At 51.9% G+C, this 27,942-nt stretch overlaps 4 protein-coding genes across 5 annotated transcripts; 3 read left to right on the plus strand and 1 right to left on the minus strand.

Annotated features, from left to right (window-relative positions):
• Nucleotides 1–25: 25 nt before the first annotated feature.
• LOC107314166 (scavenger receptor cysteine-rich type 1 protein M130-like) lies at nucleotides 26–3,979 on the plus strand. Its single transcript, XM_015863117.2, has 9 exons — nucleotides 26–996; nucleotides 1,071–1,385; nucleotides 1,457–1,759; nucleotides 1,843–2,451; nucleotides 2,523–2,822; nucleotides 2,898–3,278; nucleotides 3,355–3,474; nucleotides 3,547–3,621; nucleotides 3,694–3,979. Exons 1-9 carry the CDS (start codon nucleotides 573–575, stop codon nucleotides 3,870–3,872), a joined length of 2,706 nt encoding a protein of 901 aa, XP_015718603.2. The 5' UTR covers nucleotides 26–572; the 3' UTR covers nucleotides 3,873–3,979.
• Nucleotides 3,980–3,983: 4 nt separating this feature from the next.
• Nucleotides 3,984–15,414, minus strand: LOC107314160 (NACHT, LRR and PYD domains-containing protein 3). Its single transcript, XM_032444689.1, has 9 exons — nucleotides 15,228–15,414; nucleotides 9,788–9,994; nucleotides 7,601–7,897; nucleotides 5,477–7,139; nucleotides 5,217–5,306; nucleotides 4,952–5,122; nucleotides 4,652–4,825; nucleotides 4,398–4,565; nucleotides 3,984–4,321 (listed from the first exon to the last, which is right to left on the minus strand). The coding sequence occupies exons 1-9, from the start codon at nucleotides 15,382–15,384 to the stop codon at nucleotides 4,087–4,089; spliced, it is 3,162 nt and encodes a 1,053-aa protein (XP_032300580.1). The 5' UTR covers nucleotides 15,385–15,414; the 3' UTR covers nucleotides 3,984–4,086.
• On the plus strand, nucleotides 9,931–21,408 carry CEND1 (cell cycle exit and neuronal differentiation 1). The gene is made up of 2 exons (XM_032444715.1): nucleotides 9,931–9,992; nucleotides 15,226–21,408. The coding sequence occupies exon 2, from the start codon at nucleotides 15,411–15,413 to the stop codon at nucleotides 15,795–15,797; it is 387 nt and encodes a 128-aa protein (XP_032300606.1). The 5' UTR covers nucleotides 9,931–9,992; nucleotides 15,226–15,410; the 3' UTR covers nucleotides 15,798–21,408.
• A 795-nt stretch (nucleotides 21,409–22,203) lies between these two features.
• Nucleotides 22,204–27,481, plus strand: GATD1 (glutamine amidotransferase like class 1 domain containing 1). Of its 2 annotated transcripts, none has more exons than XM_015863119.2 (8): nucleotides 22,204–22,360; nucleotides 22,627–22,703; nucleotides 24,028–24,133; nucleotides 24,554–24,661; nucleotides 24,847–24,941; nucleotides 25,606–25,699; nucleotides 26,228–26,339; nucleotides 26,821–27,481. In XM_015863119.2, the coding sequence occupies exons 1-8, from the start codon at nucleotides 22,252–22,254 to the stop codon at nucleotides 26,828–26,830; spliced, it is 711 nt and encodes a 236-aa protein (XP_015718605.1). In that variant the 5' UTR covers nucleotides 22,204–22,251; the 3' UTR covers nucleotides 26,831–27,481. The 2 variants fall into 2 exon arrangements, with proteins under 2 accessions (XP_015718605.1, XP_015718604.1); XM_015863118.2 differs by having other exon boundaries at nucleotides 22,208–22,360; nucleotides 26,747–27,481.
• The last annotated feature ends 461 nt before the right edge of the window (nucleotides 27,482–27,942 follow it).

Consider the following 27,942-nt stretch of genomic DNA (forward strand, 5'->3'; position numbering starts at 1 on the left):
CCAGCGGGAAGGCCCGGCCCCGCACGGCGACCGGTCCCGGCACCGACACACGGGGCAGAGCGGAGCCGGACACAGCTCCGTGCCCACCGCCACCCCGTGTTGGTGCAGCCGGGATGGCATTAAATGCTGCCTCATGTCCAGCTCCTTGCCCTCCATAACCCCCAGGTCGTTCTGCACAGGGCTGCTCTCACCGAGCCCGGTGGTGTCCCCCATCACCACGTTGTGACACTGCGGGTGTCCCACTGGGGGGGAAGAACCACCCCACCCCTGCCCGCACTGCAGGGGGACGGCCCTGTGCTGCCCCCCATGGGGACCTCGTTGGCCTGGGGGGTCCAAGAACAGGCCTGGGGACATAGAGGTACTGAGCCCCCCCCGCCGGGGCTGTGTGAGGGCAGAAGCGCAGCTCAGCCTCATATTTGGGCACAGCGCAGGTTATTGGCGGCTGGGCCCCGCCAGGAGGCAGATAACCCCGCTGATAACGGCTGTGCGGGGCCTCCGCTGCACCCATTGGCTCCTGGGATGCCTATATCTCCCCTCCCGGCCTGTGCTGCACGCTGGGTCTGTGGGGTGGGATGGAGCCCGGCTGGGTGCTGGGGCTGCTGCTCTGTGTGCAGCTGTGCGGGTTTAGTGCTGGACCTGCGGCCATATCGCAGCCCTCCCCGGCGATGAGCAACTCATCCGTCCATCTGCGGCTGGTGGGAGGCGGCCATCGCTGCGCCGGGAGGGTGGAAGTGATGCACGAAGGCGAATGGGGCTCAGTCTGCACCTACGACTTCGATTGGGACGCCCGCGGTGCCGGCGTGGTGTGCCGGCAGTTGGGCTGCGGGGCCGCAGTGAGAGCATCCCCGTACGCCCCGTTCGGGCAGGGCGAGGGACGCATCTGGCTGCATCCCTTTAACTGCCGGGGGACGGAGCGGGCCCTGCAGGACTGCTACAACTTCGGCTGGGGACGGCATTTCTGCGGCCACGAGTGGGACGTGGGGGTGACCTGCTCGGGTGAGGCCCCGCCGAGGATGTGGGGCGGGGGGAGGCGGCGGCCGTGGCTGTAACCGATGCTTAACGCGGTGCAGAGGCGCTGGAGCTGCGGCTGGCGGCCGGCAGGGGACCCTGCGAGGGGAGAGTGGAGGTGAAGCTGCGGGGCCGCTGGGGCGCGGTGGCGGACGGCTCCTGGACCATGGAAGACGCCGAGGTGGTGTGTCAGCAGCTGGGCTGCGGCTCGGCAGCCGGCGCCCATCACGGCTCTAAATTCGGCCCGGCAGAAGGTCCCATCAGCGTGGCCGTAGTTAATTGCAGAGGGAACGAGAGCGCGCTCTGGGACTGCGCCATTCAGGGCTGGGGGCCCTACGACGGCCATCACGACCACGACACCGCCGTCGTGTGCCAAGGTGAGGGCGCGGCCGGGCGGCCCCGAGGGGAGCCCAGAGCTCGGCTCCGAACCCACCGGCACCTCTCGCAGGGTTCTCCCGGCTGGTCGGAGGGGACGGCGCCTGCGAGGGGCGGCTGGAGGTGCGGCGGGGCCGGGCCTGGCTGGGCGTCTGCCACGGCCGAGTGAACGAGGAGAGCGCCCGGGTGCTGTGCAGGGAGTTGGGCTGCGGGGCGCTGCTGGCCCTGCCCGAGCCCGGCCGCTTCGGGGCCGCGTCGGGGCCGCTCTGGGACGGCGCCTTCGAGTGCGACGGCTCCGAGCCGCTTCTGGCCGCCTGCGCGGCGCGGCCGCCCCCCGAGCACCGCTGCACCGACGCCGCCGCCGTCGTGTGCTCCCGTAAGCGTGGGGCCGGGGGCCGGCGGACCGCACCCCGTGCCCGCATCCCGCCGCCCTCCCTCTGTTCTCTCTCTTCCTCGCAGCCTACACCGGGTTCCGACTGGCGGACGGCGGCTCGTCCTGCGCCGGGCGGGTGGAGGCGGAACGGCGGGGAACGTGGGGAGCGCTGTGCGCCGGGTCCTGGGAGCTGCCCGACGCTCACGTCCTCTGCCGACACCTGGGCTGCGGCCCGGCCGCCTCCGTTCAGCCGGGGGGTCGCTTCGGGGCGGGGAAGGGGCCGCTGCGGCGCGACCGCCTCGGCTGCGTGGGGAACGAGCGGCACCCCGGGGAGTGCCCGGCCGCGGTGCTCGGGGAGCCCGACTGCGACCCCGGGCGGGCGGCCGCCGTCATCTGCTCGGGAGCCGCGGAAACGCTGCGGCTGCGGGGCGGGGAGAGCCGCTGCGACGGGCGGCTGGAGGTGGCGTCGAGCCCCGACGTCTGGACCGGCGTGTCCGCGGGACCCAGCGACAACGGCACCGCGGCCGTGGCGTGCCGGCAGCTGGGCTGCGGGGCGCTCGAAAGGGCGTACGCTGCACCGGGAGGCGGCTCCGGCCTCGCGGAACTGCGGTGCGACGGCAGCGAGGAGCTCCTGGAGCGGTGCAGCACCTCGGGGCCGAGCCGCGGCCCTTCGGCGCTGGTCGTCATCTGCTCAGGTGGGAGTCCCGGGATGGGCTGCGGGGCATCGCGCGTCCGCACCCGGCCCCATCGCGGCCCTCCCGTGCAGGCAGCCGGCGGCTGAGGCTGGCGGGCGGCCCCGGGCGGTGTGCCGGCAGGGTGCAGGTGTATATGGACGGCGCCTGGAGCTCCGTGTGCCGGGACGCCTGGAGCCTGCGGGACGCCGCCGTCGTGTGCCGCCAGCTGCGCTGCGGGGCGGCCCTGCAGGCGCCCGGCCCCGAGCGCTTCGGCTCCGGTACCGGGACAACGTGGGCGGGCAACGGGGGCTGCGCGGGGACGGAGGCGGCGCTCTGGGACTGCCCGGCGCGGGGCGGCTGCGGCGGCGGCGGAGCGGGCGCGGTGTGCGCAGGTGAGCGCGGGGCGGGCGCTGCCGTCGCGGAGCCGCCGGGGATGCGGAGCCGTGAGCGGCCTCGTCCTGCGGCAGCGCTGCGGTCACTGCGCTTGGACGGCGGCGGATGCGCCGGGATCCTGGAGCTGCTGCACGACGGAGCGTGGGGCCGCGTGTGCGCCGATGGCGCCGTGGCGGACGGCTCGGCTGTAGCAGCCGCCGTGTGCCGCCAGCTGGGCTGCGGGGCCGCCGGGACGCTGCACGCTGTACCGGACCGGGGCTCGGGCCCCGCGTGGCTGGGCCGGCTGCGCTGCGAGGCGGGGAGCCGCTCGCTCTGGCGCTGCTCCTCCACGGCCTGGAGCCTGCGGACGTGCGGCCCCGCCGGGGTCACGCACGTGGCCTGCGATGAGGACGGGAGCGACGCGGGCGGCGGCCCGGCCCCGGGGAGCGGCCGTCGGGACGGGGACGGCTGTGCAGGTGTCTCCGCCGCGCCCGGTGCCCCCGATGTCGGGTGCTCCCCGAGAGGCCTCACGCTGCCCCGCTGTCCCCGCAGCCGTCCCGCTGGGAGATGTCCCGCTGCCCACCGTGCTGTGCGCGCTGCTGGGGGCGATGCTCAGCCTGGCCCTGGCCGCCCTGGCCCTGCAGACGCACCGCGCTCGGGCTCGGCGTGCAGGTGGGCGTCGCTTTGGGGGTCTCTCCCCGTTGGGGACGCTTAAGGACCCGCTGACGCGTGTACTGTTTGCAGGCACCGGCCAGGACGGCGGTTCCGAGGCGACGTACGAGGAGCTGGATTACAGCCGGGAGGGGCTCGGATGTGCAGGTGGGAGCGGGTTCATCCCTTGAGCCGGGGCTGCTCCGTCCCCTCTGTGCCCCAGCGCCCATCCTCCCCCAGGCTCCGTGCTGCAGGGCTCGGGGCTGCTGCTGTCACATCGCCCCGGGGATGAGGAGGAGGGGGGCGGCACCGCAGGGCGGATGCTGTGTGAGGATTATGATGATGCCGCAGCTGTGCCCGAGGAGACGCTCGGGGAGATGGGATACGACGATGTCAGCTGCCCAGGGGCGCCGCTGTGAGGGTGATGGCCGGGGACACGGCCCTGCAGAACCGCAGAGCAGTGGCTCCATGGCCGCTCCTCCACCCATCTCGTTAGGGTGTGTGTTTGTTAAGCAGTAAAACAGGCTTTCAGTGTGAACGCACCTTCTTTATTCAACCTTTAAACTGCTTGGAAACTCGCCTTTTGGCACCGGGGGGGGATGTCAGCAGCAGGAAGAGCAGGGCACAGCTCAGCTAACACAGGCTCCCGCTGTGGGGAGGGGCCGTCAGAGGGGATGGGAGCCCCTTTCGGCCCCGCCCAGCTGCCCCCCTGCCTGCCCTGACGCTGCGCTGGAAGCTGAGCCGCTCCATGGCCCCTGTCTCTGGGGCCTCGTGTTCCAGCAGGTCTGTGATCTTCAAGCTGGGCTTCAGCTCGCGCAGGGCAGCCAGCTCCTGCAGGGCATCCTTGCTCAGTGTCGATATACTGAGCCTTAAGGGAATGCAAAGAAACAGCTTTAGCACCAGCTGGGCAAACCTGCTCCCCAGGTCCATGTGGCCACACTCACCCCAGTGTCTGCAGGGTGCAGCTGTGATGGCGGAGTTGCTGCAGCAGCATCGTGGCCCCGGCTCCCAGCTCGGTGTCACTCAGGTCCAGGCACTTCAGGCTGTGGTTGTGCCCAAGCCACGTAACCAGGGCCTGGCAGCAGGCGCCGGTCAGGCTGCAGCTCCCCAGCCTGCAGAACAAAGGGGAGACAGCAGCACTGGGGACACAGCGGTGGCATTGGAGCCTACAGGGTGTGCAGGTGCTGCATGCTCTTACCGTAGTGTTTGCAGTTGGTATCCACAGTGCTGGAGCCCCTCACACAGCAGCTTCACACCATCATCCCGCAGCCCGGAGCTGAAGGACAGGTCCAGCTCCTCCAGGCACCTGCTGGTGCCCAGTGCCACGGCGAGGTCCTGGCAGCACCCACTGGTGAGGTGGGTGTACCGCAGCCTGTGGGAGAGAGCCTCAGCACTGCTGCCTCCCAGGTGCAGTGGGGCAGAGGGACACGGCTGCCCTGGAGGATGCTTTGGGGACACGCTCCCATGCAGGGAAGGCAGCTGTCCCAGCACAGCTTACCGCAGGACACGCAGGTGGCAGCCGGGCTGGCGCAGCCCGGTGCAGAGCATCCTCACACCATCATCACCCAGAGCTCTGTCACCCAGCTCCAAGTGGACCAGGCTGGGGAGTGTGGCCAGCAGTGTCCCCAGTGCTTCAATATCACCCTCTGTCAGTCCGCACCACTGCAGCCTGCAGGATGGAGGCACACCATACCCCACTGCACTGCAGCATGTGGGGAGTGCAGCCACCCACCCTATGGAGGTGCTGTGGGGCAGGGTCGTACCTGAGGCTCTGGAGTGAGCTGCCTGGGTACCACAGTGCCTGGCACAGCGGGCGCAGAGGTGAGCACAGCTCCTCCTGCTGCCAGCTCTGCCTAGGAAGGAGGGGATGAGAATGACCACATTGTCCCACAGTTCTTACCAAGAATAGGTAAAATCCTCCATGGATTGGATGGAAAGAGGCATTTGCAATTCTAGGACGTTCCAGAACTTTGCAAAGGAAAAAGGAAATCCTGTGTGGATACAGAGCACAGTCAGTACTTACCAGTGCAAACCCTTGGCTGGCTCCTGCCTGCGATGCTGCTGGTGGAAGGAGCAGCTCCGGAGGGTGACACTGAGCAGCCCAACCCACTGCTTGATGCAGAAGCAAAGAGCCGCCTGGTCATACAGCGTCAGCTTGGCACCCTGCAAGGCTATGCCTGTGAAACTGCCCAGCACGCTCTGCACAAAGCTTCGCTCATTGATCTCGAATAAAAAGTGGAAAGTGTCCAAATCCTCCACCACCGTCGCTTCATGGCGATGGCAGAGATCTCTGTGCCTTGTCTGAAGCCACCTCAGCAGATCTCCCCGAGGTCGTGATGAAATCCTGCACCCGATCCCTTTATCTGCGTACTCTATTGACTTGGGGTTCACCAGACCAAACAGGAGCTGCACTGTCATGTTCAGATCCATCCTAGACATGTGGTAGGTTTCTAACAACACATTCACATCCTTTGCAAGGAGCCGTGAGTCATCGACCACCTCCTCCCGATCCTCCAGGACGTAAAACATGGCTGCAAAGAACTCCTGGAGGTGCAGGTGGCTGAAGCTGTAGACGTTCCCATGGTCTGTGCCTTTCTCCAAACCTTTCTCATTGAGGAAGAGGGAGAGAAGCTCTGGCTGATTCAAGCCTTGGTCCTTGATTTCCTTCTCCTCAAAGAGGACCTTGTGCTTCCAGATGCCGTCGGCAGCCAAGGTGCAAAGCTTGTGCAGGAACTGCTGCAGGTTCTGCCAGGCATTGCTGTCTCTGTGCTTCATTAACCAGGAGAGGTAGAACATGATCATCTGTGTGGTGGTCTTAGAGCACGCAAGAAGCTGATCCTTCTTGTCCAGCTCTTGCTTAAGGATGGTGCAGACAGTCCAGCTCATGACAGGGATGACACACAAGCTGTAGAGGACCGCGTTTCCCCTGGTAAACCTGAAGGCCAAATCTGCTTTACTGCCATTCCCAAAATACCTGTGGAAATACTCCTCCCGTGCAGCTGGTGAAAACCCCTGGATTTCCACATAATGCTCACCCTCCAGGCACTGCCCCAGGCTCTGCAGAGCTGTGGGTCTCATGGCAATGAGCACAGAGGACTCAGGGAGGATGGTTCTCTTGAGCAAGCTCAGCAGGGTGGTTTGCAGTGGTTTGGCTTCTGTGGGGTCAGTGCTCAGCTGGTCCTTGGGCTGAGCCAAGGGCAATCCCAGGGCCTCAAAGCTATCAAAGATAAACAGGATCTTCTCCGGGTTACTCAGAATCCTTCCAGCCGGCGTTCGCTGTTGAGGGCAGCAGTTTGAGATCAGGTCCACCACGCTCACAGCTTTGGAACAGGAAAGCTCCTTGCAGTCTATGCAGAAGACGTAGTCAAACTGTGTGCAGAGAGTCCCTTCCACCCACTCCATCATCACCTTCCTGATGGTCATCGTCTTCCCCATGCCACTGGCACCCACCAGCACCGTGACCCGCGGCACCTGGCTGTCTTTGCTGGGTTCAAAGAGTGTTTGTGTGGTGACAGCGTCAGAGCTGACATCTCCAGGCTCATCTCCATGCTGATTCCAAGACTTCCTGGCTATGGTCAGGTTGGTGTAGTGGTCGCTCACGGACAAGTTCTCCCCTAGGCAGCAGTTCACCTCTTTGTACTGCAGGAACTCTCTGGCCACGTGCTCTCTGTATTTCTGCTTGTATTCTGCACCAGACAGAAGCACAGTCAGTTCCAAAGCACAGCCACGCTCCTGACACAGCGACAGCACAGGGCATCTGTTTCAGAGCCTCAATATCAAATTCAGTTATGCACTCCCAATTCATTGAGCCCTTTTTTCTTCTTCTGGACCCTTCCAGGAATGTCCCCAAGGTGTCCCTTGTGTCCTTCACCTCAGCAAATATCTGCCAGCTTGGACCTTGTGGCTGCAGTGAATGCCTGTACAGGCACACTGCTGCCCCTTCCAGGCACCCTGACCTTGTCCCCAAAGGCCTTAATCTGCTTGTGGCCTCACTGCGTTATGAGGCAAGGGAGGAGAGGAACCCTGATAGGATCAGAGGGACACCCTCACTGTTCCAGCCTCACCATGAAGCTGAAACCTGCTCTTTTACTGGCTTCTCTCTGTCCCAAGCACTCAAAAGACAAAGACATTTACCCTGTCTGCTTACCTTTCACCTTCTCATCAAGGACTTTTTCAGCAAGGTCCCTCTGGTTCATCTCCTCAAACAGCCTGATGGCAATGTCCATAGCAGCGCCTTCCCCATAGCTGTCGCCCATATAACTGATGAGAGTGGAAGGATGGGTGACCTTCTCCAGCTCATCCCTGCGGATGTTCCATCCTCCTTTGATATCATCCTGTGGCAGCTTCTTCTTGAATGCTTGGAAGTCTTCGAGTGTGAGACTTGCCAGTGCTTCTAACAGGATGGTGCTTTCTTCTCCTGCCATTGTGGGATATGGAAAATCACCTGAAAAAGGCAAGAGTTAGAAATCAGTTCTCTTTCAGTGTTGTTATGAGACATCCCTGAGAACATATAAGCACCAAGAGCAGTGGTATTTGAGGCTTGGTCTCACACTCATTTAGAAAGGGCAGGTGAGGGGTATTGGTGTGAACTTCACAGGGATAGAGCTGCTCAGATGGGGGTTGCTGCTGGCTCAGAGTTTGAGGAGGAAGAAAACTGACATAGAAGGGCAGCAAATCCTTGAGGGAAGAAGAAAGGGGTGACACTCAAAGCTAGAGACTGGGAGAAGGCTTCCAGTCACACCCTGAAGAAGCCAAAGCCAAATCTTTGAGGATTTTTTTAAACAGCATTTCTTGAGAAATTATAAACCCCTCTGATTTGTCACTGTGTGCCATTAGCAAGGCTGATGGGAAATTGTGACAAATGACAATGGAGTACTGCCAAAGAAACGTGTTCACCATGAGAACGGCTCCTATTTTAGCAAGGCAGTGATTATTGCTAAGCTACCAGCAGACAACAAGTGGTTTTCAATTATAGCTCCAACCATTTCTTTGCCACCCTGATTACTGAAGAATCATTTTTCAGAGTTGGTTTTTATTTGAAGAGATAAAACCCTTCACTGGTAACACCAGGGCTTCCTAATGCACCTGTAGGACACGGGCTCACTTCAGCAACTTGTTCAAATCATTATCTCCTGAGAATAATGAAAAATAGTCATCTTAATGGATGCTATGCCAGCAAGCAGAATCATATCATAGAACCACAGAATGGTTGTGTTGGAAGGGTCCTTATAGATCACAGAACCACAGAATGGTTGGGTTGGAAGAGTCCTTAGAGACCACAGAACCATGGAATGTTTGGGTTGGAAGGGTCTTTAAAGATCACTAATTTCCAACCCCTGCTGTGGACAAAGTTACCAACCACTAGCTCAGGGGTGTGCCCAGTGAGTAGCAGTGGGCATTAATATTAAAGGACAGAAGAATTACCACGCAGACCTTACAACAACCAGATCTTCTCGCTCCTGCTCTGGCTGAACAAGGTGCATATCACGCTGTTAGACAGAAACCAGCTGTAATCATTGGGCATGGATGCAGTGTTCTAATAGTAAACCAAAGGCAAGCTTCATCAAGTTGCAGAGGAGCAGGTGGAGCAGCAGCAGAGATGCAGAATTACAATAACAATAATATACTGAAGGGGTAAAATGGTTATATGTAAATATGATGACTGCAGAGTTAGCCTGTTATGACATGATTTATTGTAGTTATTGCATGAAGCCAATGCATGTACAAGAGACAAGGTCTCCCTTTGACCTTGAAGGAGCTGCTTTCACCTTGCTGCATCTTGAGCTGAAGCACTGCGTGCTGTGCTGGCACTTGGCTCCCTCCTGAGCTCTACTGCCATGGATTTTCTCTGGTTTGCTTTAAACACGGACAAGCATCATAACCCTTATTTGCTGATCAAACCCAGCTAAAAGACCCACACGAAGTCCCAGGACTTGGCCATGGGGAAATGTGAGGTTTGGCCCCAGAGGTGGTTTTAACCTGGGAGGATTCAGGGAGAACAGAGATGCCACAACGTTCCCTCTATGCAGCATTTTAGCTTCCTCCCCTGTGCTGTGCAGAGCATCTCTTGTGTGACAGCGTTTCTAACAACATCCTCAGAAATCCTGAGCGCCGTGAGCCCCCAAATCCCTTTTTTTGTTGTTTTTTTTTTCTTTTACCTACGTGCAGAAGCATCTCAGATTGCCAGGCTGCCCCCTCCCATTCTCCTCCCCTGCTCCAAGTTGGTGGCTGCAATTGCTGCATGCTCAGTGCAGTGGGGGCAGCCCCAAATCACCCAGCCCTGAGACAGGGGGGTGTCAGACTTCCCCCCCCCCCCCTCCCCACCATCCCCCACCTTGGCATCCAGTTCCCCTCCGCGGTCCCAGCCCTCCCCTCCGGATTGGAGCACTCTCTGCCCTCCTCCCCTGCTCTCCATCTTCCTGCAGGTCTGCAGAGGCGCATTGTGGGAAACTCCCAAGTTTTTTCCACTCCCCCACCCTCCCTCCTTCCTCTGCCTCCATCCCTCCTCTCTGCGCAAGAGCCAGCTCTGGAGGACAGAGGTAAGGCTGCTGCTTTTCCCCACGCGTAACACTAATTGGAGGGAGGGGGGAGGTTGGAGAGAGGGGAGGGAGATTTTAATTCCCCATTGATAAATAACAATATGTCTTAAAATAGTAAGGATCTGTGCACGTGTCCTTCAAGGTCAGGCAGCCCAGGGATGGAGGATGGGAGAGGGGATGAAGGCAGGAAGGTGGGATGGAGGCTGCAGATCTGGAATGGAGGCAGGGAGCTGGGATGGAGCTGGGATGGAGGCTGAAGCCCTGCGATGGAGGCTGCAGCCCTGGAAGGCTCTTGCCGGGTTCCCAGCTGTGTTCCTGCTCCTTTCTGCCTGCACAGTGCCATGTTAAATGTCTAATTGCTAGCAGTCCACAGGCAGGAGGCTATGCAGAGCAAACAGTGCTGGTAATTAATAGCCCTGGCTGTTGAATGTTTCCTTTCTCCATGTTTGGAGGTGGGGGTTGTTCTGCTGGGTTGGGCCATATCTGTGATACCAAATGGATCGCATTTGATATTGTGCCCTGCTTTGTGCTGAAAAGTTGCTTACAAAGAGAAACAGACAAACACAAAATCAAGCCCCTTGTGGAGAACTGAGAGAAATGAGCTAGTGTATCAGATGGGAGGGAGACACCAGATGGGAATGAAATGCATGAGGGGTCTCTGGAGCTTTTTCTGCGCCTCTATGTGTAGTTCTTTTTGCATCTATGTGTGCAGAGACCTGTTTGCTTGGTCCCTGCTTGAGGTCTCAGTGACCACTGAGGATGGAGGGGAGAGGTTTTTTATGCCATATCCGAGGTCAGCACAGGAGAACTTTGGTGCTGGGGCCATAGGAAGGTGATGGCAGCCTCTTCTCCTGGGTGGGGCTTGGGCAGGATGCTGTCAGGAATGGGAGGACGCAGCTGGACAGAGCTCCCTGCTCCAAACGGGGACCAACATCCACACTCTGACCTTCACAGCCACGACCTTCAGCAGTTCCCATCCTTCCAGCCCCTCACCCATGCAATTGCAGCAGGAGGAACAATCTAGAATCCCCCTTAGATGCACATATTCATCCCTTGGCTGGCGGGTGGCCACAATTGCGGGCATGGCCCGGTGCAGCGGTTCCATCCGCAGTGGGACGCAGGAAGGATGGATATAGGGCAGCCTTCATGCATTGAGAGACATCCCGGATCCCCAGAAGGACACTGCTGAATTATTCCCCTTCCACCTGCAGGGGCTCCTCACATTTCAGCTGCAAAGCAACAGTTTTCAGATGTTGCAGAACGGAATCTGCAATCTTTGTGATCACAGCTGAGATGAAGGGGAGGGGGGGGTGATGGCACAAGCGGCTTCCATTGGATGGGTCTATCAGGTTGCCCATAGATGAAGAGAGCTGCCAAATCCAACTGCTGCTTACTGCAGTCCCTGGGGCTACTGTACTGCCAGAGATGACCTTTTTTTTTCTCTGTCTTTTTTCTTCTCATCCTTTTTTTTTCTTTCTTTTTTATTTTATTTTATCTTTTTGCTCGTGTATTTTGCACTTCAGAGAGAAATGGGACTGATGACTCCCAAGGTGGGGCTCTAAAAGCAGCATTAGGAGGGTGAACCCTCTCCCCATCTCCCCTCTTGGCACAGCATAGAGGGAATAGAACTGCAAAGCTTGGAGGAACCAAAAGCACTTCTGCATTTGGGTTACTGCTGAGGTCCCAGCTATAGGTGTTTGGATGGATGCAACAGGGAATTGCTCTTTTGTTCCTTGGGCAGACTATGAGGCTTTTGGGGGAGGCAGTGGCCTCCATTCTGGAGCAGGCAGCCCTCGGGGTGGATGGCTGAGCAAAGCTGTCTCAGGGAAAGGCTTGGGATCTAATGCCTTGCAATTCTGCGTGGTAAGGGCTACAGCCTTGTTCCATTAATGGAGACACAGATTCATGCAGTCTCACGGCCTCATGCAGTGCCACCATGGAGGCAAAATTCTGTGTCCTGGGGCTGTTTTGGTGCTGCTTTCCCTGTTCTTGCTGTGTTCCAGGGCAGCTGCAAGGCATGTGAAGGAGGGTTTGTCTGCACCAGGCAGCGAGCAGGTTTATAGTTCTTCTCAGGGCTCTTGGAGTTATTTTCACATAGGGTAAGAGTAGGTAACAAAGCAGAAATGTGACATTAGTTTACACAGACCCTGTGACGTTCAATGGACCATGGATGTGATGGCTGAGATTCCAGGTCTTGATGCAGCTGCAGGGCTGATGCAGACACTGTCAGCAGTGACTTGAGGCTGCCGCCGCCTGCTAAAAGCCTTTCAGCTCCTTGATGCTCAAAATTCAAAGGGATTGTTGGGTGGGAAGCATTTAATCTGGGATGCTAGAAGCAGAGAAGAGCACGCTGGGAAAAGGATCCATCAATATTTCATCCCAGGGAAGTGGGTCAGCGGCATGTGCTGCAGCTCAGTGCTGCTGCCTCCAGGCTGTGCTTCAGGAGGGTTGCACAGCCCAGCCTTGGTGCACTGAGCCTGATGAAGAGCTCCTACAGAAAGCAATTCCCACTCTGAATGCATTCATGCTGTTTTATCTCATTTGCCGGGCGTTGCGTCGATCCAAAGTAGAGTGGAGGTGGCTGAAAAGCTCCCAGTGACATGACACAAACTCCTTACGTAAAGCTGCTCTGAGATTTATGGCAATACTGAGATGTACCGCATTACCTCATCCACCATCACAGCACCTCTTGGAGATGGGAAATGGCTTAGTCACAGTATGCTGCCGTCACAATGCCTGGCTGCTGGCATGGCATCTTGCTGCCTTTGATGTGCCTGTTGCCTCAGCAGCACAGAAAGGGGCAGAAAGGACCTAAAGCCATCACTTCTCATTCTTGTGGCTCCATCTGCTTTCCCCCTGGCCACCTAAGCCAAGACCTCTTGGTGGTGGCAATAATCAACATCACTGTGCCTTCTTCCATCTGAAGATCTAGAATCAGTCAGCTCAGCCTCCACTATGACATAAATCCCATTTCCATAGGCTTGTGACATGCAGAGGTCAGGTAGGAAGGCAGCAGCAGTGCTGATACCCCAGTAGCACCCTGTTTCTAACAGCCTGCTCCCTTAGCTGCCCTATTTTTGGTACTCAGAACCATGTTGATTTTGCTGTTATTTCCTCCTTTTGTAAAGTCATACAGTTTTAAGCTTTAAGGTGCCTTTTTGAAGTGGCTAAATTCTCGTTTCCTTGTTTATGTGCAGTCTGCCAGAACGGAACAAAATTTTCAAGCTAAAATTACCTGCTCGTGATCTACCAGCTGGTGCCAACGGATGAATCTGTGATGGTAATTGAGTCCCGCCAGGGTGATGTTTGAGGACCCCCTACAGCTGTGGGGTGCAGCTTCATGCTGCATCCTGCACTCAGCTCTTCCTTGCAGATTTTCTCAGCTTTCTTTCTAACTCAGAAGTGTGAGGGGAAGATTACAGGGCATGGGAATGAGGCTGGGAATAGGACCTTCTAAGAGTGATACCTTACAGCAAAGCCAGCAGTGACTCATCTGCTCCAGTTGGTGCAGAATTGATGCAGCTTTCATCTGCACAGACAGCAGACAGATGAATAGATGCGCCTGCTAATGTGGTGGGCAGGGAGGGGGGCTGAAGCAGAAAAGGTGCCCTCCAAGGAGCCAGGGAAATTTGCTCCTTCCCTGTTGCTTTGGTTAGGGCTTGTTGTGATGGGTCTGACTGCACTGACCTTGAGCTGCAGCAAGCAGAACCAGCCAAGGACTTTGTTGGGCAGGAATTCAGAGCACTTTCATTTTCCTTTTATCTCCTTAATTGCTTAATTGATGTCATGATCTCTGCTTCCCCTCCCCAGCCTGGGGAGGAGCTGGTGGAAAGTGGAAAACTCCCTGCAAGGGGCAAAGATTGTTAAATAAAAGCATAGAATCAGGGAGACAGGGGAAATGAAGTCTGTTTCTCACAAAACCTCATTCTACAGTGCTGCTGTCTGTATGGGAGGCAGATGGGAGCTGGAAGGGGGAGGAACGGGTAGACGTGGAGACAGGAGCTGAGGGGGAATAAATAGATGTGATGAGCTATGGAGAAGAAAGTAAAGGTGGAGGGATGGGCCATGAGAGGGAAAACTTTATGGGATGAAACGGGAACTTTATGGCAAGGAGAAGAAAAACCCTTCAAAAATGAGCCTGATGAGGGCTGCAGAGGTGCTTAGAAATGAGCAGCTCCTGTGCCTTTGAAAGCACAGGGCTAGAAAGAGGAGAGAAGAAATTAGGAAGTCTGATGGATATCGACAGCTTTGGGATCAGTTCTGCAGAATGCATTGTAATGCTTTTAGAACCTGGCTTGGCAGGAAGAAATAAGTGCAAAACCTGATAGTGAATTTTGGTTTAGTTTGGTTTCCAAATCTTTTGAAACCTTTGGAATCTGCATAAGGGGAAAACAGCAAATATTTAGAGATAGCAGAATACAGTATTACTGCACAGTGCTAGGGAGAGTGAGCAGCCCTGCTAATTGCCATTGAAGTCTCTATGTAGGTAACTGAATATTTATGATACGATGAGTCTGGCTCTCCCTGCCTGAACCTCAAAGCCTGCTCCTGTTGTGAGCCTCACTTTCTCTTTGTGGCCTGTGTCATCACTGCATCAGATGTAAAATGAGAATTAACACTTCCTCAAACCAGAGGAGTAGAGCCTTACAAATGACTGGAGCTGTAGGACATAGGAACATGCCTCTGGGTGCATCTGGCATTTCTACTAAGAAATCATAGAATCATTCAGGTTCTCAAGTTCAACGTTATCCCAGCAATGCAAAGCCTAGTGTGAAACCATGTCCTTAAGCATCACATCTACACACCTTTAAATGCCTCTGGGCTTGGATCATGAATGTCCTCTGAGCTGTTATTGAAAGCAGTGTCTATCTGGAGAGGTTTTTGATGAGCTTCTCTGTTTCTAAACCCAGACAGTTATTGAGCTCACATTTCACTTAGCAGGCAGAGAGCCCTCGGCAGCGCCAGAGGTCAGATGGGAGGTAATGAAACAGGCTGGACATGAGTACATCCTGTCACAAATAAAGGACATTGCATACACAGCTGGGGATGTATAAGAATAGATACAGTAGACCTCAGTGAAGGTTGGTCTGATGTTCGGTGTTTCCTCAAGTGCAGGCACTAGAGTAGATGCTTTGACTACAGCTCACAGTTCTCCACAGTTTTGTTCTCCTCTTCAGGTGGGATGGCAGTAGCTTGTTTCACCCAGCTCTCATTGCTTTCCTTTATCTTCCAGGTGCTGTATCATGTCCAGGTAGGACACCACCAGTGTGAACGTCATCCAAAGGTGATCACCCCAAAGCACTGAGTTGTCCTGATCTTGTGGCTCCTGTTTCACCCAGCAGCAAGGCAAAGCCGAAGAAGACCTTGAACTGTCTCCCTGTGTGCGGGGCATCCAGACCACCTGCAGCACTCGAAAGGATGGAGTCCAAAGGTAACGTCCGAAGTGGAAACAAACCCGATGCCAAGGCCGCCAGCTCTGGAAAGCCAGAAAAGCCCAGCCCTGGGCCTGCCACGAATGCAGACAAGGAGACCCCCAACGAGCAGCCTAATCCTGTCGCTGCCAAGAAAGCAGGCAGCGATGCTGCTGTTGCAAACAACCACAGCAACCTGAAACCCAGTGCAGCCGCCACGGAGACACAGGAGGCCACTGGCCAGTCCCCTGACTCTGACCACAAGGGAAATGGCTCCGAGGAGTCACCGGGCAGCATCTTCGAGAACATGAAGTCTTGGATCATCGTTGGAGGAGTGGCGGTGGCGGCGCTGGCGGTGGTTGTGGGAGTGGTGTTCCTAGCCCGGAAAAAATGAAGACCGAGATGGGGTGGGCTGAGAAACCCAGCCTGGCTGTACAGCTCCTTTTGAGACAAATGCATGCAGAAAAATTCTATACATATCTATATAGAGAGAGCGAGCTAGATAGGTCAATGTCAAACACCAACCGCAACTCCAAGAGTCTTGTTCAAGACAACAGTGCCAGTTTGACCCGATGTGGGTAACTCCATGCACTCAGTGTGTTCTTTTCATGTAATATATCTTGGCTTATACCACTGTGTATAGATTTCAGCTTCTCCTGATGGGTGTAAATGACGGTGTCCCCTCCCCTCCCCTGCTGTCCTCCCTGGGAGCCACCCCCACTTCTCTTGCGGTCCCCTGTTTTCAAGTCCAAAGTGTTCTTCGTCCCATCCAGAGTCCCTGCTTTGTGTTTTGGTTTTTCTGTTCAGTTTGTTTTGAGGGAAGAGATGGAGCCTAGCGAGAAGACCCAGTTCACCTGTCCCCGTGTGTGGGGCAAAGCGTGATTTCTTTGTGTTAATTTCTTGGGGCTTTGGATAAGGCTGTTCAGCTGGTATTTTCCCACTGGAGGCTATGGCCTTTCTGTACATGAGAAGGTAGGAAACACAAGCTGGTTTTAGGGGTGGACAGGAGCTGGGACCTCATGAAAAATAACCCTGACCTGCATCATGCCAGGGAAACCCTGATCAAGGTCACTGGAAAGTTCCATCTGTCCTTGAGTGATTCCTCGCCTGTGACAGTAGCAGGGATTTTTGACTCCTCCAACAGCTTGGAAATGGAAACAAATTCCCAGCACTGGGGAGCAGCCTGGTTTCACTGGTGAGTACCTCAGGTCTAAAGCCAGACCTTCTAGGAAGAAAAAGGAAGGCAGGCAATGAGAGGATTCAGTGCCTTGGCAGATGCCCTTCCTCTGACACCAAGAAGTGGGTCACTTTATCTTGCACTGTCTTTTTAACTTGGGTCAGAGCTCAGATGATATCAGAGATTAGATGAGGTCAGAGCTACAGGCTCCCTTGGAGCTCAACAGAAGTTGCAGCCAATGGGATTTTTGAGTGATGCTTAGAAAAAGAACATGAGATGTTGGGGTAAGTTCAGCAGAAATCAGTTAAAGAGCCAATGTGACTTGTCTTTGAAAATTACTAGATAGGACAGCAGATGTGTATAACCCAATCTGGTAATTCTCTTGGCTCACGTCCTCTTTATTTACCTCTGAATCTGTTTGGCTGAATGCATACAGCTTCCCAAGACAAAAAGCCTTTTCAACACAGCATGGCCATTCCTATGGTCACCCTCTTTTCCCCAAGGCTCATAAAATATTCCCAAAGGCACACAGCCTCTGGGAGTATCAGATGATGTCTGATGCAGCATGAGTTTAATGTCTACCTCTACCTTCACAAGTACAGTGGAGAATTTGCTGGAGTTGAACAGAAGGGTCCTCCATGGCTGGGTGCCTCCATAACATCACTTCTGTCTAAAGAGTGGATTTCCCCTCATCTTGCTTTGCAGTTCAGTCATTCATTTTAGGCTGGGGTGAAGTGAGGGTAAACAACAGCAGAGGACTATGAGAGGAATTGGGAAAGTAGAGATGTAAGGCACAAAGTAGCTGAGAAGCAGTCCTAGCACAGAACCTTTGCAGAAATCGCAGCAGGGCTTTGCAAGAGGATGCAATGGGGCTGCTGCTACACCTCCCTGCCTGCACCTCATCCAAGAGCCTGGGGGTGATGTAGAGCACCCAGCCTCTGGCAGTGCCCTTGGCATGTCCTCATGCACAAGCCAGAAACAAAAGGCAGCACAGCCCATCCAGGAACCTCATCAGTGTTACTGCCCACTGGGTACAGAGTAACATATCCAAACCTATGGTGTTTGCACACAGGGATGGATATTCCTGGGCTCTGCTTCCTTTTGAGCACAAAGCTTTTGGCTGTAGGGACTCTTCTTGTGCTGCTTATGAGGGAGGGAAGTTGGCCACCCCTGTTCTGATTCATGTTTTACCAAAGCAGGGTTGGTGATTTTCAGACCAATTCCTCTATTTTCAACTCCTGCCTTTAAGAGATGTTTCCACCTGTCTTCTCCTGCTATTGGATAGTTTTAGCAGTGTGTGACACTACAGATGCAGCATTTATCTACTCAGCATTGATCAGCATAGATAGATGCAGGGGGAGGAAAAAAAAATGCCTGCCTCATTTGAATATCTTATTATTATTTTACTTTTGAAGCGTTTTCATTTTCTTTCCTTAAAGTTTGGCAAAGGAAGAGGGAAAAACAATTCTCAGCCAACGTGGGCCTTAACCATTTCTGTCCGTATCTTGCCCTTAGGGCCTGTGGGTGCAGGGCCAGAATCCCCATCCAGAAACACCCCCCAGAGGCAGTGCTGGGATGACAGCTCATGCTCTGGGTACATAACCACATGCAGCCCTCCCCAGGCAGGGACTGTAATTTGTCCTATCCATAAGGGATCTTCTGCTTACTGCCGTAACTTAACACTGTCCAGATCTATCATCTGGAGCCCACCTCTTGGGTTTGGTTTGAGGAACACCTCTGTTTATGTGTGCATGTGAGTGTGTCTGTACCACCACCCTGCCCTGAAGAATATTCTGTGTATGTCTGTATATTTACCTATCTATATTACCGCAGTCTGAGTAAATTCACATTCCTTGTAGGGAAAACCAAAACCAAATCTGGAGGTGACACTTTGTTCCCCTGCATTCTCACAAGGTGTTCATGATGTCTTTTTTGCGCCATGAATCACACCACGCAGCACCCACCTTTCTTTATTTGGTCCTGGTTTCTGCTCAGTGCAAAGAATGTATGGCTAGTGAACTGCTGAATGTATCATGTGCCCATTATGCTAAAAGCTCAAAACTGCTATTCCTCTCCCTGGATAGTCATGTGGGCTACTCGCTTGAAATTAAGGTACTTTTAGACTATATTGAACTGTATGGACTGTGTAGCACTTGGCAAAGTGCGGGTCTAGCATTGGCTTGAGTCAGGCAGATGAAGCGTAGATGCCACATGAGCTCCCAGGCACGCTGCTGACACCACGCACTTGCAAGTGACCTCCTCTTAGCAAACACCTCCTGTTCTGCCTTAACGTGCCAGGCTGTGCGGTGGTTTCATTCCGAGTCCAAATGTCCAGTGAGAAGTAGGCTGAGAAGAGCAAATTCTTCTCTCTCAGCATCGAAGCGAGATTGAACTCAAAGCTGTCGAGAAGCCGAAGGCTAAAATGACTGAACTCGCTGTGCTAAATAAATAGTTGTCTTTTCTCATACTGAGCACATGCTGTTATTTGCTTGCTGTTATTCTTTGTGTGGTGTTTGTGACATGAAGTGATATCTCCATGGGGAGAATGAGCTGATTGTTAAAATGAATAAGATTCTGCGCTTGGGTTTGGAAGAGATCTAGATTGCTAGTTTACTCTTTGGATAAAGTCTAAATCAGACATTTGACTTCACAGACATTGCAGCTTATCACTGAAGCTATAGATTCAATAACCATACCTTGTTGTATGCTCCCTTGGGCAGCTCTGTAGAAGGTTTTTGATGCTTCTAGCTCTCAGAACAATGGAAGAGATGACAAGTCTGCTTCCACTGTCCTCTGGTTTAATAGGCTGTGGTAAGTCCTGCTACTCCCAACAGCTTTGCAAACAAACCTAGGAGGAAAAGGAAACATAGCAGCACTTTCAGAATGGCAAGCAATGGGCACTTCCCAGCCCCACCAGGTTTAGTGGGAAAGTCTTTATCTGCACAACCATGCCTATATGGACAGCAATATATGTGAATAACCATCAGGATAACTTTAAAAGCAATCGAACAAAAAACTCACCGGTGAGAGATGATTCCTGCTTAAAATTCCCTTCCTTTCTTGGAAGTGTCACAAGGGTTGAGAAATCTGCCTTGTTCTAAATACTCTTAGAACTGGTTTTTAAGGGCAAGGAGCACAGAATGTTAGTAAGGTTAATGACAGTCTTAGCTGTCAAAAACAACATATAGAGCACCTAATCTAAGTCCATCCTCCTGAATGCAGCTGTCCACAGGATAGCTGTCATTGAGCTAGGCTATGATAGCTCGAATTTAGCAGCCCAGATGATGATGCAAGGTGCTGCTGAAGGGACTGAGTCATTGGCTTGGAGCACACCCCATGTACCATTCAGTTTGACTTGCCTAGCTCTATTCCAACGTCATTTTTTAGTCTTTTATTGCTTCTTGCATGAGTTAGCTCAGATCACAGGGCCTCGATTGGCCCTGGAGAGTTAAATCTGTTGAGTAAATGGTTCTTAATGAAACACTGCATGACTGCAAGCTCTTCCTGGGATTGGAGACCCAGGAGCTGCCTGCCAGTTGGATGTGGGGGTATTCAGGCTATTATTCAAGAGACGCTAACACAGTGTATGCAAACAGGATGCCTGGCTGAAGCTAGGAACACTTTAGTACTCAATATATTGGAGCACTAGAAATACAGGCAGAGAATAGAGCTGGCTCTCAGCTGAAGTCAAGGACCTGCACTTTTAACCAACCCTGCATTGTATCCCTGGTTTTGCCTCATCAGCTTCAAGCAGTCAAGCTTCTGGGACAATCTGCTAAGAACAAGGGTGCCATACAGTTCCTTTCAAGAACAACAAGTGAATCATTTGGCTTTATCCAGTTTCGAGCAGCCCTCCTTAAGCCTGATGCCTTCTTTCTGAGTCACTGGTTACGACCCTTTCAATCCAAGCCTTTAAAAGGTGTCATCTCAATTCTCCAGTACAAACCAGCTCCCTTCTAGTGGTAGGTGCAGGTTGCTTATAAACTCGTGGAGAAACTAAGATTGTAGAAACTCGAAGGTCTGATTACAGGGGGTTTCTTTTCTTCTTTTTTGGCTTTTATTGTGTTACTTTGCCAGGGACTGACTCAAAGCCCCTGGAAGTCAGATGGAAATGCCTGCTGTGCCACCAGTGGGTTCTCCATCAGCCCCTGTTATCCAGTTGATAATAACTTCCAGAGTGACATCTTGTTTTCTTCCCGGTACAAACAGGCCTGCTTGTCACTTACACATATTTTTACCTGTGTTCAACATACAGGTTTGGGTTGGTTTGTATTTTTTTGGTTAATATCAGAAACAATATGCTGCTAGATTCATTTCCTGGAGGGAAATGGACACCTACCTACACACAAAGCTAATTTATACCTTGTTGAATTTATAACCTCGTCTATGCTTCTATGGACACTTTGTATGGGCTGCAGCTCAAATCCTAAAATAGTCAAGAATTTTTCCTTTCCCATATAGTATTCTATTTCCTTTGACTTACAAAAAACAAAGCGTATAAATGCAATAATGCAGGTAGACTAGAAATACTAGATTGAAAATTAAAGTAGTTTAGCTTGTCCCGTTGTGACTGACAGTGTTGTATGACACCCAACGCTGTACCCTAACATTTTCCAGGCTTTCCACGTAGCTGAATCTAGTATTAGCTTTGAAAACCCATTGTATGAGTGGTGGGTGGATGGGCTGGAAACGTGTGCTCTCTACACACTGTATGTTACTCACATTAGAAGCTGTATGGCCACTCCATATGCTGTGAAACTGTAAATGATTCCCAATACACCTGTAACTCTTACCAGGATTGTGAAAAAATAAACTATATCTAGAGATATATATACAGATAGAGATGTATAATTCCTCCTGTGAGCATCTTTGTGTATGCGGGTATGCGAGTGAAAATGGTTCACTTCCTCTCACTCCTCAGCCATGGTCATGTTTCCTGAAGGCTGAACATTGGTTAGGATTAGAGATCCCAATAAAAACCACAGTGAAATGAAATCCCTGCCCAGAATAAACCTCAGCCTGATGGAAACAGGCAAAAGAAGATTATTATTATCATTTCCAGATAGGGGCTGAGCTCTAGAATAGCTTATCCAGAGCCACCCAGGCTCAGCTGTAAGGCTGAACATGGGTTGGACCACACTAGACTCAAAGAGGAAACACTCAGCTAATTCGAAGGATGGGAAAGACACTTTTGGGATGGTTTGGATGAGTTTATTCATTTTGTGTATTAGAAATACGCCACAGGGCTTCACTGAGAGGCTCTGGTATTCAGATGAAGAGGGACTTGGGAAATAAAAAGGTTGGAAATGCAGCATCTCAGCTACCACTGGGCACTGAAAATGAGGTGATACATCCACATTACATTCTGCTTCTTCGTTTACAACAAGCTATCGCTGCCACAGGGAGGTCAGCGTTGAGCGCTCAGCGCTTCAGCCCAACAAAGTTGAAGAGGGAGGGATATAAAACCGGTATCAAAAGCCAAACGTCAACATAAAACCCAATGAGGAAAGACAGAAAGGGAAGCTGAGCACGGCGGCCATTGCCCATTACAATGCAAACGAATGGGCCGACCCAGAGCGTATTAAAGGCACCGCGGGGCAACATCCATCATGGCGGCTCACCTCAGCGTTCCCGCCCAACGGTCGCGAAGCTCCGTCTGCCCCGAGTGCGCATGCGCGGCTGCATGAGGCGCCGGCTCCGCACGCCGCCGCCCGTCCCTGCCATGTCGGAGCGGCTCGGTAAACCCACCTGCCTCCTCGTCGCCAGCGCCGCCTCCGCCGGTGAGCAGCTCCGGGGACAGCCCCGAGACCCTCCTGCTTCCCTCTATCCCGGCCTGGTTGTGCGCGGTGCTCCGGCCCCTTTTCCTGTCAACCGGGCTCCTCCCCTCCCCGGTGCGCGGCCCTATGGTGTTCGTGTGGTACCGCTTCCCGCGCCGGGCCTTGAATTGAATTGAATTCTGACCATCTCCTGAGCTTTTAAATGACCCAAAGCGGATCTGCGGGCCTCGGTAGGTAAAATCACGCTGCTGTTGGGCTCTGTTTTGCAGGGGTGTCAGCCCAGTCCTTCCAGCAGTGCTTCACGCTGAGCAGCTCTGCCTTCAACCTGCAAGTCGCCACTCCTGGGGTGAGTAAGAACGGTAATGGTTGTGATTTCAGGCTAAATCCCTCGGTACCGAGCGGCTGTGTGTGCCCTGTGAGTGCAATTTGGGCAGCTGCCCATCAAGTTGCATCAGCATGGATGCTGGCACTATGACTTGCAAGGGATGAGGTAAGGAGAGGCAGGGCTCAAGGAGCCTGTCACACTGTTATACGAGGTGCTGGAGAAGGTTCTGCTGAGGTGGGCCAGTTGTAAAGCTGGGTTATTATTATTATTATTTAAGGTGAAGGAGCAGAAGTGGTACCTGAAGCCTGTCTGCTGATTAGTGATGGTAGGGAGGCTGGCACTGCTCTATGCTGCTGCAGCAATCTAGCTGGGTTGATGTAGTGGGTAGTGGCTTTCTAAGGATGTGGTGGGGGACCTATGGGTCTCTGGAGCTTTGCTTTCTGCTGCCAGCAAGCTCCTCTCTTACCCAGCAGCTGCTCCTGGGCACCTGTACTGCTCCTCAGGTGGCTCTTGTTCAGATCTCTCCCTGCAGAGCAGGGGCAGCCATAGAATCATAGAATGGACTGGGTTGAAAAGGACAGCTGTGTACACAAGTGATGCTCAGCAGTCTCCCGGCAACTGGGTCCAACCAGAAAAAGGCACTACATCCATTTTGCTGATGGCATTAACAGGAGATACTTATGGTTCCTGTGTTTTTACTTGATGTTTTAGGAGGCAAGCTAACAAAACCAGCTATATTCTTTAAGCCTTTTAAATCACATCCTTCTCTATAAGATCATGTGCCTAATCTGTGAAGGAAAGGTTTGATCTAGAGGTGGTGTCTTGATGCAAGATTTGAGTGTATGCAAAGTTTGAGGGTATTACTAAATTGGAGGAGCTGTTGACTCAAGGGTAGAGATGCCTTGCAGAGGGATCTTTGATTAATGTGAGGGGTGGGTAGTCACTGAGTGTATCAAGTTATTGAACAAGAGCAAATGCCAAATTCCCCACCTGGACTGCAGCAATCCAGGACATGTGTAGAGTCCTGGGGACAAGAGGCTGGAGAGCAGCCCCATAGAAAGGGATCTGGGGGTTCTGGCTGATGGCAAGTTGAATCTGAGTCAGCAGTGTGCCCTGGCAGCCCAAAGGGCCAAACCATACCCTGAGGTGATGCATCAGATACAGCACTGCCAGCCAGGCAAGGAAAGGGATTATCCTGCTCTGCTGTTTGCTGGTGTGGTCTCTTCTTTTTTTTTTTTTTTTCCCTTTGGTACTTAGTGACGTCCCCCAAGGGTGTTCATCAAGAAATGTAGGAGAAATCTGTGTGACGATGGCAACTGTAGTCTGCAAACCTTTCTTCCACTAGGGGAAGTCGATTGATTTTGTGGATGTGAATGAGAGCAATGTGCGCTGGATACAGGACTTCCGCATGAAGTCATATGCAAACCCTGCCAAGCTGGAGTCAATTGATGGTAAGGTCTTTGCTATTGGCTTGTGTGTTATTTCCATTTATCAGGGAAACAGATTCTTCTTCACATTATGATTTTAGAGAAGAAGGTTACAGAAAAGGCGTGGAAGCTTTTGTTTTAAGAGGAAGTCATAGTGACTGCATTTATTTTCCTTCTTACTTCTTGTTTACTTGGGAAAAGGCTTATTAAAAAAGTAAAAGCTAGCAAGCAGAGCTTTTAAGCTTTGTCTATGTAAGAAATACCTCATTAAAAATGTCCTGGGACAAAGAACTCCTACCTCTTCTTCCTCTATTCTGTATAGATCATTCAGTTTCCTTAGTCCTTTCAGTCTATGAATACTGTTGTTTGAAGTTTGTCAAATCTGACATGAATTTATGGTCAGGTAGTTTTTTAGTTATGTTAGTTTTTGTTCCTCTTTCCTAGGTGCTCGATACCATGCACTGCTGATTCCAAACTGCCCAGGGGCTATGACTGACCTTGCAAACAGTGGGTACCTGGCAAAGATACTGCAGCACTTCTGCACAGAGAACAGTAAGTAACATCTGTTTTGTGGGAAGGTTCTTAGACAGAAATGCTTCTCTCCTGGTCGATAGGATTCAAGGTTCGAAGCCAAATGTGGGATATACCAGACTAGGCATTAAAGCCCCAACAGATGAAGCTTTTTGGCAGTTTGAAGATGCTTACAGTTTCTTAAACGTGTTTTAATCTCTCTCTAGAGCCTATCTGTGCAGTTGGACATGGCGTTGCAGCTTTGTGCTGTGCCACCAATGAGGATAAAACCTGGGTATTTCAGGGATACAGCCTGACAGGGGTAGGTTGAGCTTTCAACACGCTTCCTGGGACTTGTTTTGTTATCCTATTACAAGAATCTTTTCCTGTCCAGGCTCTGAGGCTTGAGATGGCGATGCCAGTGTTTGTGGCCTTATTCTAGAACTTACTCCACACAAATCCATCAGCTTGGTGTGCTTAATTTACATTCAAGAGGCTGTTATTGGAAAGGGGCCCAGCACCATCCACGAGGGAACTGTTTCACTTCACCTCACGCACTGATAGTGTTTATTTCTTGCTGTTCCATAAGCTTCAAACTGAGTCTATAGGATGCTGGAAATGACTGCTGCAGCTCTTTGAGTTCAGAGCTGAGGGCTTTTAAGAGTCTTTTTTTCTGTTTCATGAATGCAAGAGGCAGGTTTTACTGCTTATGGTGCTTTTTATTTTGACGGCTAGAGGAAGTTTTGGGGGAAAAAGCTGGGTTTTGAGTTACAAGACAGTTTATACAAAGCCTTTTATATAGCAGTTATAGCTGTGCACCAAACCTATGTAGTATAACTTCTAGAGTTGAAAATTTATATGCAGTGTTCATGAGACTCAGGAGCCATTGCAGTGTCCTGCTGTACTTGTGAACAGTAAAGATAAATTATGGAGTTTTGCCTCTTTTATTTGTACAAAAGCAAGACAATTAATTCTTTCTTTTTCAGCCCTCTGTGTATGAACTAATAAGGCAGCCGAATTTTGCCAGTTTGCCCATTATTGTGGAAGACTTTGTGAAAGATTCTGGAGCTACATTTAGTGGTAAGTCACTCTCGTTGACCAGCACTTTGTTTTGTGGCTGTGTTGATTTAACGTTTGCATGCCCATTTGACACAGGAGGGTTTCCACTGCTGTGCAGCTTTGCAGTCCATGCCTGCAGGGGAATCTTAGAATGGCCTGGGTTGAAAAAGACCACAATGGTCACCCAGTTCCAACCCTCTGCTGTGTGCAGGGTCACCAGCCAGCAGCCCAGGCTGCCCAGAGCCACATCCAGCCTGGCCTTGAATGCCTGCAGGGATGGGGCATCCACAGCCTCCTTGGGCAACCTGTTTCAACCTGCTGTTGATTGAATTAAAGGACCAGTCCTGCTGTTCTTTTAGAGAAGGGCTTTCTAGTGAAGTTGTTGCAGGACTGGGTGCTTGAGATTGCCCCTGTCTGTTGGATTTATAGATTGACTGAGCAAATCTCCCTACTTTAAATAGTTACTTTCTGCATTCTTTTTATGAGGTGAAACTGAGGCAGTGCCTACTAATACACCTGTTGTGTTGTTTTCTTCCTCCTGTATTGCAGCCAGCAAACCAGATGCTGTACATGTTGTGCTGGACAGGCACTTGGTGACAGGACAGAATGAAAACTCCACCTTTCCAGCAGTCCAGAATCTTCTTATTCTTTGCAACGTCAGGTAAGGCAACATGGGAGATGAGAACTAGGAACAGGTAGTGTCAAAGAATTTAAGCTCAAGAGCCTTGTCCACCAGACCCATTCTTCCTTATTTAGCTACTGAAATGCATGTTGTCTGTGCTTGACCTATCTGTTGAGTCTGATAAGCCTTTTGTTAAAAAGGCATTCATGTTGGGTTGGAAAGTGCAAAGTTATCCATCAAGACTGGTGCAGGCTTTTCTAAATAGTTCTGCTGAGCAAAATTTCTCTTGTATGGCTTTTATTTGTGCTTTCCCAAGTTAATACTTAACTATATGTTGGGATTCTGGGTTTAATTTCTTTGGTAATACCTTGGCCATTTGGCTGTCTTTTCCTCTTGTCAGATAGAAGAATGTATTTAAGTAACCACAAAAATCTTCTTTTGTTCAGGTGAATGTGTGTTAGAAGTCCTTTCCTGGATGTGGACTAACAGGTGCTGTCATGTTTGGATGTGTTTCATTCAGCAGGAAATAAAGGAGAAGATCTCTTTGCAAATAGGATGGATGTTGAGCCAGCAGGCTGGGGACTCTTGTCTTTTAACTGGATAAAATGTGTTTAAATTTCTATCCTGGACTATGAAGTGACTGTGATGTTGAAGTGACAGTATTAGGTTGTCTGTATACAGAATGGAGGAAGGAACAAAAAATCAGTGGCTGTGAATGTTGTTTACTGAGGATGAAGACTGTTCTTGGATAACATTATACCAACCATCATTTGTAGCTCAAATATTACGATCTCCACATTGATGTGCCCCTTCCAGAGGTGTCCTTACCTTTCTTTGGTAGATCTGAATACTGTCTGAATTCAGAATGTATCTGTGACACTTAAATATACTTGGAGCAGGATGGAAAATGCTTATCTGGGTTTGTTTGTTCGTTTTTAACATTTTTAGCTTTGGTTTAAACCCTCATTTCTGACAAGCTTGCTCAGAGATTTGTTAGCCTCTGTCACCATCAGAACAGACTTGCCATCAGGATTTGTAGCAGACTATCTGCTGAAATGATACAGAAGGCTTTTTGTTCTTGTGCTGCAGTAGTGTTTGTAGTTAGGGTCATTTTGTTTTGGACATTGTGCAGCTACAGCTCTGTCCTTAAAAGCTTTGAATACAAAAGATGAATCTTCCCACCCCAGGCTCCATTGACTCTCTGGGCTTCTATGTAGGAAAGTTGGGCTGTAGTTGGGTATTTCACCACCTGGTGGCGGTGAGACACTGCTGGATTTAACCCCTGACACATATTCTCATCTCTTAAGCTGTAAGAACAAGGTATAACAACACAGTTCAGTAGCCAAGTTTTAAGTATTTTTCCTACCCAAGAGTGCACAGCAGATATTTCTTGTTTGAGAAGGTTCATTTGCATACACAAGAAATGTTCCTGCCTATTTCCTTGTGACCCTTGGCCTTTATCAGTGTCTTACTTGTGATAGAGTTAGCATGTGCTCTGCTACACCCCAGGGATGCTAATCTTTAGCTTAAAGTGAATTAGAATGTAAAGATGGTGATTCACCTGGTGATGTGAGTCAGAAACTACACATACCTGATTTGACCTGGTTAGATAGAAATCAGCTCAAGGCAATATCAGATGTCT

This window comes from Coturnix japonica, chromosome 5 (genome assembly GCF_001577835.2).
Source record: "Coturnix japonica isolate 7356 chromosome 5, Coturnix japonica 2.1, whole genome shotgun sequence".
Classification (NCBI taxonomy): Eukaryota; Metazoa; Chordata; class Aves; order Galliformes; family Phasianidae; genus Coturnix; species Coturnix japonica.